This window comes from Macrosteles quadrilineatus, unplaced genomic scaffold, assembly GCF_028750875.1.
Source record: "Macrosteles quadrilineatus isolate MER2022 unplaced genomic scaffold, UCM_ALF_1.0 Scaffold_24__1_contigs__length_1734639, whole genome shotgun sequence".
NCBI lineage: Eukaryota > Metazoa > Arthropoda > Insecta > Hemiptera > Cicadellidae > Macrosteles > Macrosteles quadrilineatus.
The window spans coordinates 1,369,300-1,381,952 of record NW_026542617.1 but is presented as its reverse complement, the minus strand read 5'-3'; the positions used below and the strand labels follow the sequence as shown (position 1 = coordinate 1,381,952).

Genomic DNA, 12,653 nt, shown 5'->3' with positions numbered 1-12,653 from the left:
CCTAAAAACTTTACAACAGACAATTCATCACTACTATTTCCAAGACAAAATTCAAGACTCTGCGTTTTCTCTTTATTTAAACATAACATGTTTGCAGTAGCCCAATCCTCAATTAGCCTATTTGAACTAAGAAACAGTTGATCAGCAAAATTTTTATCCTTAAACTGAATTTGCAAGGCCAGGTCATCTGCATACATATAAGGTGTTACATGATCATCAGAGCAGCAGGTAAGTCATTTACATAGATAATGAAGATAGTAGGGCCTAAAATAGGCCCTTGTGGCACACCAGTCGGGACTGGCAGGTAAGGTGAAAAACAGCCATTGTAGAAGACTGACTGATATCGCTGTGACAAGTATGAGTGTATCAATTTTACAGAGAGAGTGTCAAAACCATAAAAATAAAGCTTATTCAATATAACATCATGGTCTATGGTGTCAAAAGCTTTTGACATGTCATAAAAATATCCACGCACAATTTCTTTAGCATCTAAACCAGATATACAATCTTTCGTAAAATTAATGATAGCATTACTTGTCCCTCTCTTCGCCCTAAAGCCATACTGCATGTCAGAAAATAACTTATTACCCTCAGAATAAGCTTTGACCTGAGCATTTAACAAGAACTCAAAAACCTTAGATAAAGCTGGGATAATTGATATAGGGCGGTAGCTGTCATACTTTTCTTTACAGCCTTTCTTAAACACAGGTATAACTTTTACAAACTTTAAACATTGTGAAACAACACCCTCATCAATGCACGAATCAAACAAATATGTAAGCACTTCTACAATGTATGGTGCTACAAGTTTTAAAATTAAAGAATTAATAAAATATACATCTAGACAGAGACTATGAATTAACGAGTTAATTGCACTATATACATGTTCAACTGACACATTACAAAAAGTAAACTTATTCTGTACCCCATCTATATTGAGCTTATCCTATCCAGGTAAAATTGTACACCTGCATTTGACTTAGGAACACTTAGGACAGTAGCTTTTACAGAATTTATAAAATTGTCATTAAACTTTGAACAATCTAAGTTCAAATGGTTACCATCAACTATTGGTTTCTCATTTTTGTTCAGGCCCTCGTTTACAATAGACCAAATTTCCTTGGGTTTATTACAGGCATTTTGCACTCTATTGGAATTATAGGCTAGTTTTGCCTTTCTAACTGCTTTTTTATAATCACGTTTAAGCCTACTATAATTATCTCTATACTCTATACACCCAGTTGTTTTAAATCGGTGATATATCAAAAGACACTTTTCTTTTAACACAGCTAAATCATTATTGAACCACTTAAATTTATTTTTTTACCTTTTACAAACAGCTTTTTTAATATTGACTGGGAAAGTTAGCCTGCCTGTCTCGCCATTCTTCCACTGCCTTGGTACAATCAATGAAGACTTGTGAGCCCAATTTTATATCTGCTCGTACATCTTGATCTTCTTTTGGCGAATTTCCCTATTGGGAAGTAGCAATTGCCGTAGGTGGCACGGTCAGACCTAGACCCGGGACCGATTTACTTTTTCATTTTGATGTCCCCAGAGGCCAAAAACACCGTTCAAAAAACTTGGGTAATTTTTGTCCGATTTTGATGAAATTTTGTTTAAAGGTGTAAAGCGGGATAAACTCGAATGAGTTCGCGAACCAGCAAGGTTGGACTATGGCAACGGGGTTTTACGGAGGTTTTATGGGGTAAAAATTGGGTTTTCTCACTTTTGACCCTCAAAACACAAAATTTCCCAATTTCTCTTTAGACCTTTTTAAAGAGCTTAAAAAGCAAATAATTTAGTATATAAAAGTATATTTTTCGGTTATTGGTAACGGAGAAAATAAAAAAATTGTAAATTTAAAATTCCCATGTTATTCTTATGGAGAATATTGTAAAATGTTGTAGTTTGCTTGTTTATGGATATATTTTGATCAAACTTGGCATGGCAAATTTATTTCTTTTAGCGAATTTCCCTATAGGGAAGTAGCTATTACCGTAGGTGGCATGGTAAGACCTAGGCCCGGGACCGATTTACTTTTTCATTTTGATGTCCCCAGAGGCCAAAAACACCATTTGTTCAAATTTTTATAAATGTATATAATATATATATATATATAATATATAATATATATATATATATATATATATATATATATATATATAGATTTATTAATAATTTTGGATTTTTCCATTTCTGTCATAAAGATTTCTGATAAAAGTCCTGAAAGGGGAGATCCCATTGGTAGACCATCTTCTTGAAGATAGAAAGACGAATCATAACTAAAGTAATTTTGCTTAACAGTTACCTCTGTAAGTTTGATAATATCATTTATTTCATTTATTTTCAATTTGTTGTTTTTTATTAGGTTTCTTTTGTTATATATAGATTTATATATATATATATATATATATGTGTGTGTCCGTGAACGCGATAACTTGAGTAATTTTTGTTCGATTTTGATGAAATTTGGTTTAAAGGTGTAAAGCGGGATAAACTTGAATGAGTTCGCGAACCAGCATGATCGGACTATGGGAACGGGGGTTTATGGGGTAAAAATAGGGTTTTCCCATTTTTGACCCTAAAAACACAAAATTTCAAAATTTCTTTCTAAACCATTTTATAGAGCTTAAAAAAACAAATAATTTAGTATATTGAAGCGTTATTATGCGCCTAATGGTTACGGAGAAAATTCAAAAAAAATTTTAATTTAAAATTCCCATGTTATTCTTATGGAGAACAAGTAAACTGTTGTAGTTTGCTTGTTTATGAACATATTTTGATCAAATTTGGAAAATACATTAATTTCTTACTAAACTACAGTACCTATTAACATTTTACATAAAAAAAACAAACACTTTTTTCCCTCCCTGTTGCAGCAAACCTAAGTACTCGTTAATTAAATTCTATTTAAATAGGGAATAATTTTTATATTTTAAGGAGACATTTTAGTGTAAATCCAAACAGGCAAATGGAAATTCGCTAAGTCTGCAGGTTTGCTGCGGGGGGGGGGGGTATTATACTAAGCTATAAATATTTTACTAAAAACACACTTTATTAGTTTCCTTGTAGCAGCAAACCTAGGTACTCGTTAAACCTAATGTTATTTAAATATATTTAATTGAAAATCAATTCAGACTAATGGAAATTCGCTTATTCAACAGGTTTGCTGCAGCGGGGGTATTTTTTTAAGCAGTAACGTGGTGGGTTAATGACAAATTTGGAGGCATTTGATTACCTGAGATAGCACTCACAATTATTATTATTTATGTTTACATATTTAATAGTGGACAATTTAAACGTTGTTGAGTGCACAGGTGTGCTGTGATTGGGGTTTAATATATTTGGACTTATCCAAAAGTAAAATAGTTTTCCGTGCTGCATTCTGTGGAAACAGTGTGGCACTATTTCAAATGATGACTAATACAGAATGTTGTGATTATTCAAACCTACAAAATAGTAGGTGAAAGTAAACATCTGTTTTTAAATTATATTTATTTTTAAACATTGTAGTTCCAAAAGTCTGACATTGGACCACTTAAAACCCTCTGGGGCGGAGCCCTTTTTACGGATCTGCACCAAACTTCACACAAACCATCCTTGAATAGTGCTTAATAACGCCTAAAAGTTTCATTACAATATGTCGGGCGGTTTCGGAGTCCATAGGGGATATACATACATACATACTTCCTCTTTTATAGATATAGATAGATACTAGCAGTTACCCGACGCGCGTTGCTGCGCTTAACAACTATTATTTTAAATGGCAATTTTTTTTCTTTACGATGAATAATAAAATTGTATACTTAAAATAAAAAAACAATATTTTACTTAAATGCCAGTGGATAAACAATGTTTTTTTTTTGTTTTTTCATTAGGTGTATGAATATATAAGTTTGTTGGCGTAAAAAAACTTTTATATATATTTATATATAATTTTATATATTTATACACCTAATATGTTTTACATGAGCACACAACATGCAGCTGTCCGTGTGAAAAGCATGCATTTTCTTAATTTAAACCGACGATAGCCAGGGATTGCCCTAGAGCCTTATAGTAATGATTGCGAAAGCAAGACACAAAGGAAATTGTAATTGCTTAAATTCAGAGGTTAATTCGGATGAAATCATCAGTATTCTTGAGATTAAGACTATTTCTTCTTTAAACTTACCTTCTTTTTTAAACTTACTGATAACTTTTGCTTCAATCAATTTTGGTGTCATTTTTTCAATCGTCAGTCTGGTAACGTTACACAGCTTCAGTGGATTTACGTTTCGCATTAGTATTATTGGAATTCCTTCGTGTAATGACAGTAATGTGGTGGGTTAATGAAAAATTGATCGAGAGGCATTTGAATACCTGAGATAGCATGCACGACTATTATTCACTTAATAATTTTTGTTGAATTGTGTGGGTGTTGAAGAAAAGATAAAAATCTTAAGACATTACCATCCCTTTTAGCGAATTTCCCTTATAGGGAATATTAGCGAATTAGGGAATAAGCTATTACCGTAGTACTCATGGTAAGACCTGGACGCGGGACCGATTTTTTTTTTTTTTTGAGGTCCCTAGAGGCCAAAAACACCATCCGTTCAAATTCATATATATATATATATATATATATATATATATATATATATATATATATATATATATATATATTTATATCTATACTAGCTGTACCCGTGGGCTTTGCCCTGTTTAACTTCATAAGTATTCGCATGGCTCAATCACGTCCTGGTTGAAGTTCGTTCGCGACGCTCACTCACTTTTACGTTGGAGCTCGTTCGCTGCGCTCACTTGCTTTCAGGTTAGCTCGTTCGCTACGCTAACTTGCTTCCAGGTTGAAGTTCGTTCGCCACGCTCACTCACCTTTTGGTTGCAAATTAGCTGTTGTCATAAATGTAAAAGAAATAATAGTGCTGCACCCTGTTGGTAATCCTTGTAACTTTAATGCTATTGAAACATCATAGAACAGAACCAACATGTTTAATTGAAACAGCTGTTAGATTCATTAATTCCATTTAAATATGATTACTCATAAGATTAACATGGGAAAGTCCAGAGCCACTGGGGCGGAGCCCGAGAGTCTGATCAGAATAAAAACAGCTTAGTTTTCCTATTTAATGCCTAAAGAATCAGTGTACCAAATTTCAGCCTCCTAGGTAAATGGGAAGTAAGAGAAATAGTGATGAGTGAGTGAGTCAGTGAGGGCTTTGCCTTTTATATATAGATATATATACTAGCTGTACCCGTGGGCTTTGCCCCGTTTAACTTTATAAGTGAGCTCGTTCCCATGGCTCAATCACATCCTGGTTGAAGTTAGTTCGCTATGCTCATTCACTTTTAGGTTGGAGCTCGTTCGCTGCGCTCACTTGCCTTCAGGTTAGCTCGTTCGCTACGCTAACTCGCCTCCAGGTTGAAGTTCGTTCAAAACACCAGATTTCGGGTTGTTAACTAATTTATTCATGTTAATTACACATTTATTCAGGTTATTAATTAACTTTGACTAGTTAGAAATTTTTTTTGACAATAATACTTACGTTATTTATTGCATTTTGCTGGCCTTTTCTTTTTTTAGCGGCACTTCTCATTATAGTCAATTCCAAATCTTCCTCACCTTCGTTGTTATCTTCTGCCGTACATCTATTAGTGGTATGAGTCAGAGATGAGAAAAAAGCATGGTACTCTTCAGGAATAACTTTAGTCACACAAAGATCCTGCAAATCTTTGTACTTGGCTGAAGTTATAGGAATCCGGTTCTTATACGCTTGCTTAGGGACAGGCGCAATTGCAGAAGGATCTTCTAGCATTGACTTGGCAAGTCTGGGTGACTTAATTCTGGAACTGCTTGCATCTTCTGGGACTCTTGTGACGTTCAGCTCTTTGTAATTATCCCAATATTCAGTTTTTAAAAACAAAGAGTTTTCTTCAATTTTTAAAAACTTAATACAGCTAACTTCTGTCCAGTTTAAGGTACTGAAGTCTTCGGCGATTTTTTTGTTTTTAAACACTTCATTGGTGTAGGTTTTGAAGTTTAAAAACTCTTTTACAGACATCCGGTTTACATTATAGGGGTTACCTCCTTTTTTGGCTTATTTTATAACGTTGATCCATTCGTTTGGCCAGTAAATCTGTGCGTGTTCACTAGATTTTTCTATCGCCGCATGCATCGAGTCACACTCCATGTGAGTGTGACCGGGCTCGAGAAATTTCAGCTCTATTGATTCTAGTGTAGGATGTTCTTTAATGGCATAATAGAGCATTCCTGGCACAATATTGTGTTACGATTCTGCCCAGGGTAACAATCTGAATACAAAATCAGCCGTTTGCATGTTAGTGGTAAACTTGAAATAAACTTATACTATAAGCTATCTCATTTGATCCTCTTTTTCCGTTACTTTCATCCCACACATAGCAATGCCTTTTTTTTGCGACTTCGTACACTGTGAAGTTAAAAGTAGCAAATTTCCTCTTGTAAAATACAGGTTTTTTTATTTTCTATGGGACAGTATAATACTGCCTGTAAATCAAAGTTTGCGGTTATAATAGAAGGATCTTCTTGCGCCAATTTTTTATCGTATTCTTTTTCAGTATTTGCTAAGTTTTTCCTATGAGTATGCATTTCATATTCTTCTCTTCTTTCTTCTTTCTCTTCTTCCCTTAACTGTTCATAGTTGTGGCACCAACACTGGTCCTTCCTAAGTAAGGAGTAAAGAAGCCAATATTTTTAGCTATAAGTTTTTCTTTGTATATAGTTTTTTTAAGAGGTACCATGTTAGTGTTTTTGCAGTAATCTTCGTAAAGGCTATACATTCTTTCTTTGTTTAGTTATGCCTGGAGGTATTCTTTTTTTTGTCTTTACGACACCAATGTGCAGGGACTCTCGGAAATGAATCTATATGGGCCTCCATGTGGTGAACTCTTTCAGGGGGTAATTTGTTGTGAAGAACGTGTTTTCCTCTTTTATCTGGGCTAGGCACACAGTTCGAAGCTCTACCACTGCTGCCAACTGTAGCCTCAAAATATACTACATTAAGTAGGCCTAGAGCATTATACAATAGCTATTTAATTTTATGTTAATTGTTTGAGATTTATACGTCTTATTTATTGTGAATATTCATAACTTCATCCATTTAAATTATCTTATTCCTCTATAGTGTATGCAGATACGCCCTTATGGTTCACTATTTGTTCTGCACAAAAAATATTTTATTTATTTCCAAAAGGGCGTATGCGCCATACGCCCCTTTGGCATGACAAAAACCTTCAATATAAGCTATACGCCCTACCACAAATATTCTATATCTCAGTAACTATTAAAGCTAGCCCTTTAACAATTGGATACAATGTAGTCCATAACAAATGAAATGCACTGCCAAAATATCTCAAAATCGGCAAATTGGCTGATACGCCCTTCTGGCATGAGACCCTCGATATAGATTTCTACTTTGTATATTTAAATAATCTGTATGTTTGCAGTTACCCCGGTTACCTCAATAAGTGCATCGGAGGTCGAGAAAATGAGGCTACAGAATGAGGTGAAAGAATTAAAGAGACAATTGAAAGTATCACAAGAAATGTGCGCGAAAAACGAAAGAGAAGCACAATATTATAAGTTAAAAGCCCAGGAGTACAAGAGTCAACTTATGAAAATAAACTGTGGGCATTGAACTGTGATAGTTTGTGAAAGACTGTGTAACTATAGGCTACTGTAAAAATTTACAAAATAATGGATTTTTAAGTTACAGTTTTGAGACTTAAATTTCTGAAGTGTTCGTTTTCCGCTGGTCCTATAAACAAGTCATCTATTTTTTTCACCAAAGAACTAACGTAATTTTTAATTACTTAACTGACGCTTACAGATGTCAAGCACAACATTTTAACAGCAATAGAATTGAATTAAGTATCCATAATCAGTGCTTTGTTTCATATGGATTGTAATTTATGAATTAAAAACAAAAAAATGATTGCAATATTTTATCCTTTTAATATTTTTTTATAGTTTGCCTTATTCAAACAAATTATCAGTATAATATTAATCAATTTTATTCATATTCACTCATAATTCTTACCAAAATAAAGATGATTCATATTTTGTTTTATTATCTTTCTTTGACTTATCAAAGAGGGTGCAATTGTTTTTTTAATTATAGTTATAATTGATTATAGTTTTCAAAACATACAATGTTTTTGGTCTAACTCTCAAAATATTTACACTATGTATAAACCTCAACCTTATAAGAAAGTTTATGATTTCTACTTTCAAATGGTGACAAAATTATGCCGAAATTATCAAAATTATGCAAACGGAGAGCGTTTAAGTGAACACTTACTAAATGCGTCGGAACACCGACATGTAACAGAGGAATCATCATGTTGAGTATTATTTACAATAAACTCCCAATAAAACTAAACCTCATAGATAACTGTGCAACAATGAATATCAACTGATTAGCAACAAAGTAAGGAAAAAACGGGGATATCAACATAAGCTTGTTTTGTCGTTAAAATGTGGCTCACAGTACTTTTAATTTTTTGTGTTCTTCTATTGTCTATCTATTATCTATTATTATTGTGTAGCTTAGGTAATCTAGCTGAACTCTATTCCTTTAAAAAAATCCTACATAATATACTGTATATCTTATTGAATTCAAGATGATTCATATTTTGTTTTATTATCTTTCTTTTACTTGTTAACATTTGATTATTGATTAATTATGTAAGGTGTAACAAGCTAAATCTTAGTAAACCTGTCCACAGTTAAGGTGTGAAACATTTTGATTTGTTTACCTTGATGTCAATTAACTTTTATCATTAAGTGTGTGAAATTATGAATATTTATAAGTTTATCAAAAATAGTACATGATTTTGCAAAACTGGTATGTTTTGCCAAGAGAAGTTTTGGATTTTATATTGGAAAGTTAATATTTTTATGAAAAGTTAGTTACTCTATGTTTCTCATTACATTCCAAATATTGCTTAGGATAGTATTTAAGAGTAACATTTAATTTGAGATTTTTATTTTAGATTAGAAGAAATGAGATCTGATTGAATATTTGAAGTTAAACATATTGATTGAATACATTTAATTAAATAACTGTCACAGAGTTTATATAATTGGAATAATTTAATGTAGGCTACGTAGCTTTCCTATTAAGTCATTAAGTAGTATTATACTTAGGAATACATTGTTTTACCCACTGTTTGCACTGTTTTGATCAAATCAAATCAAATCAAATCAAATAATCTTTATTCATTTTTTTGTATTTACATGAATACATTGGATAGAGTCACATTTCTTATAACTATAATGTCCTTAATTAAAATATTTACAAATAAAACTGTTTAATGTTGTTGTATGACAATGACACTAATAATTCTTTTTTCTTATTTTACATTCCTTGAATTAAAAAAATCTTTACTTGAAAAGATAGGATGAGTCAATAGGTATTCTTTAAGGCGGGTTTTGAAACTGGTATATTTTTCTTCACAAAGAATATTCTTAGGTAGATTATAAAGAAATTTAGTACCAATAAAAGTTGTTTTATTTTCAAAAATCTGTAATTTATGCGGTTCTACATATCTGTTATTCCTCAAGTTGTATGTATGTGATTTTTTACTGTATTTTTGTGTGTTTAATTTTTTTACATGTAAAATGGTTTCAAATATATATAGGTCATAAACCGTCATGATTCCTAATTTGGAAAAATATGGTTTTGTGGATTTTCTATTTTTTATATTAAAGATAATTCGTAATGCTTTCTTTTGCTGTTTCAGAATTTTTTTAAGGTTTTTATTACTAGTCCCGCCATATATAGCAATACCATAAGCCATATGCGAGTTGATCAGAGCAAAGTAGATTGATTTGAGAGTGTTATTATTGCATACATGAGACATTTGTCTCAAAGCATGTATGCCAGTTGACATTTTATTTACTACATGATCAACATGCTTATCCCAACTCAAATTCTCGTCTAGAATCAATCCAAGGAATTTTGTATGGTTTACTTGAATAATTTTTGATCCATCTAGCTGAACGTTTGGTTGTAATTTTAATCTAGCCTGTTTTGTATTGAATGATAAAAAATTTGATTTATTTGAATTAATTAAAAGATTTTTACTGTTTGAAAATTCACTGACTGATACAAGATTTAAAAATGTTTTAAGCTCTATTTCTTCCTGGGATTCCCCTGTAACTATGATACTGGTATCATCAGCATACAGGCATACAGAACCTCCTGCATTTATAGCTTTTGGCAATCCTCTCATGTAACAAAGGAATAATAGAGGGCCTAGGATAGATCCCTGAGGAACCCCGTGTTTTATTGTTTTAAAATCAGAATAATAATTTTGAGTATAAGTGTATTTACTATTGGGATAATTGAATTTATGTTGAATTTGGACACATTGTTGCCGATTTATTAAATAAGAAGAAAACCACTTGTGCTCCTTATTATCAATATTCAAACTAGAAAGAACATCAAGCAGCTTATCATGAGTCACACTGTCGAATGCCTTTGAAAAATCAAGGAAGATTCCAACTACTTTTTCATTTTTGTTGATTGAGTTTATAATCGATTCAATAAAGTTTATTCCCGCAGTAATCGTAGATTTACCAGGGCGAAAACCATGTTGTTCATTGTCAAACAACAGATTACTTTCTAAAAAGTTTAGCAGTTGGTTATACACCACTTTTTCTAAAATCTTTGAAAAAACCGGTAATAATGATACTGGTCTATAGCTCGAAGGTTCAAATGCATCCCCCTTTTTATAGACTGGCACAATTTTAGCAATTTTTAATTTACAAGGAAAATAGCCGGAAATTAAAGAAGAATTAATAATATGGGTTAATGGTTTTGAGATAAGTGGGAAAGCCTGTTTAACTACAGCAACTGGAATTTCATCTATACCTGTTGAAAGTTTATTGGTTAAGGACCTTATTATTTTTTCAACATCCCTTTCATCAACCTGCTTGAATTTGAAGTAGCTTGTGGGTTTAGGTGGATCATCAAAGTTCAATTGTTGAAGTTTATTGTTGTTGATGTTTGGAAGAACTAAGTTATCAATTACATTTATAAAATAATCATTTATTACATTTCCAACCAAAACAGGATCCGACTCAGGCTTACCATTTGATCTGATTTGCATGTTACTGTTTGGTTTTGTTTTGTTGTTAATCTCAGAATTGATTATTTTCCAAGTTGAGTTAACTATGTTTGTAGCTTCTGAAATCTTTTTATCAAAATATTTTTTTTTCTCATTTATTAAATCAAACTTTAACTCTTTTTTTAACTGTTTAATTTTGTGTTTAGTGTCATCATTTTTAAATAATCTGTATTGTTTTTCAAGCTCCACAATGTTCAGTTTTTTTCTTTTAATGTCAAGAGATATCCATGGATTGTTGTTGTTAATCTTTCGAGTTTTTAACGTTTTAGGAAAGCTAATTTCAAAGGTGTGTAAAAAAATTTAATGGAAAGTGTCATACTTTGTTTCTACTGTTGCTTGGTAAACTTCATGCCAGTTAACTTTTGCCAATAGTGTAAGGAATACGTTTGTATTAGTATCCGAAAAGCTTCTTGTATAAACTTTGTTTACACAGTTCTTACAACTATTTACATCAACCATTTCAAACAACTGTGCATCATGATCAGAAATGCATGTTATAATACCAGATATTTTTAATTTCTTATCCTTAATATTAGTTATAATGTTGTCTATGGCACTTTCTGTTTCTGAGGTAATTCTAGTGGGAAAATCTACTTTGTATTCCATATTATAAGATTTTAGAACATTCACAAAGGATTTGTAGGTTTTATCTTTGTTTAAAACATTAATATTAATATCTCCAGCTATAACAATATTTTTGAAATTTTTACTCAACAGATTACACATTAAATCCAGTTTATCTAAGAAAGTGCGGCTGAAGCAAGTAATTGGGGATCTATACAAACAAACTAATACAAATTTATAGGTATTTACAATAATTTCAGATATGCAACACTCAAACTCCTTTTCAACAATAAGATCTTGTATAGCAGGAATTTTAATACTTTTACTTTTTATGCTATCTTTGACTAAAATTAAAACTCCTCCTCCCAGAAAATGTTTTCTCGTGAAAAATGAACATTGTTTATAGTTTTGGATATGTAGGGACAAAATTTCGGATTCAATCATCTTGAGTTCTGATATTGCTACTATATCAGGCTGTATTTCTTCCAAATTAATTTTTATTATATTTAAACGAGAGGACAGATGTTGAACATTCTGATGTAGTATTTTTAAAGTTGTTTGAGTGTTGCTATTTTTAGTATTAACTAAAAAGCTTTGTTTACATGCAGAATCTTTTTCTTTGTCATGATTATTTAGTTTAAATCACAACTCAGAACGCTCACTCCACTGACACTATATTGCCCATGATTTTGAACACTTACACTTGACACAGATGTTGGTGGTGAAGGTACAGTTGTTGAAGTCTGAAGCTCGAGAGGGACAGTTGCTGAAGCTTGATTGCAGATAGCACTGCGCCGGATGAGACGCAGACTGTTAATGTGTCTCTTCACCAACCAGATAGACTACGACCAGTCCGACTGGACGGCCGGAGGGCTGACCAGGACCACGAGTCATCAATCCACCTCCAGGAGTCG

The 12,653-nt window shown here is 32.2% G+C and overlaps 1 protein-coding gene across 4 annotated transcripts in view; it reads left to right on the top strand.

Annotated features, from left to right (window-relative positions):
* LOC129005595 (uncharacterized) overlaps positions 1-9,566 on the top strand; it is a 63,951-nt gene extending 54,385 nt beyond the window's left edge. For all 4 annotated transcript variants that reach the window (XM_054434542.1, XM_054434540.1, XM_054434543.1 and 1 more), the window contains one exon: positions 7,489-9,566. In XM_054434542.1, the coding sequence (XP_054290517.1) occupies positions 7,489-7,546 (58 nt within the window). In that variant the 3' untranslated portion in view covers positions 7,547-9,566. The remainder of the gene's footprint in view (positions 1-7,488) is intronic.
* The last annotated feature ends 3,087 nt before the right edge of the window (positions 9,567-12,653 follow it).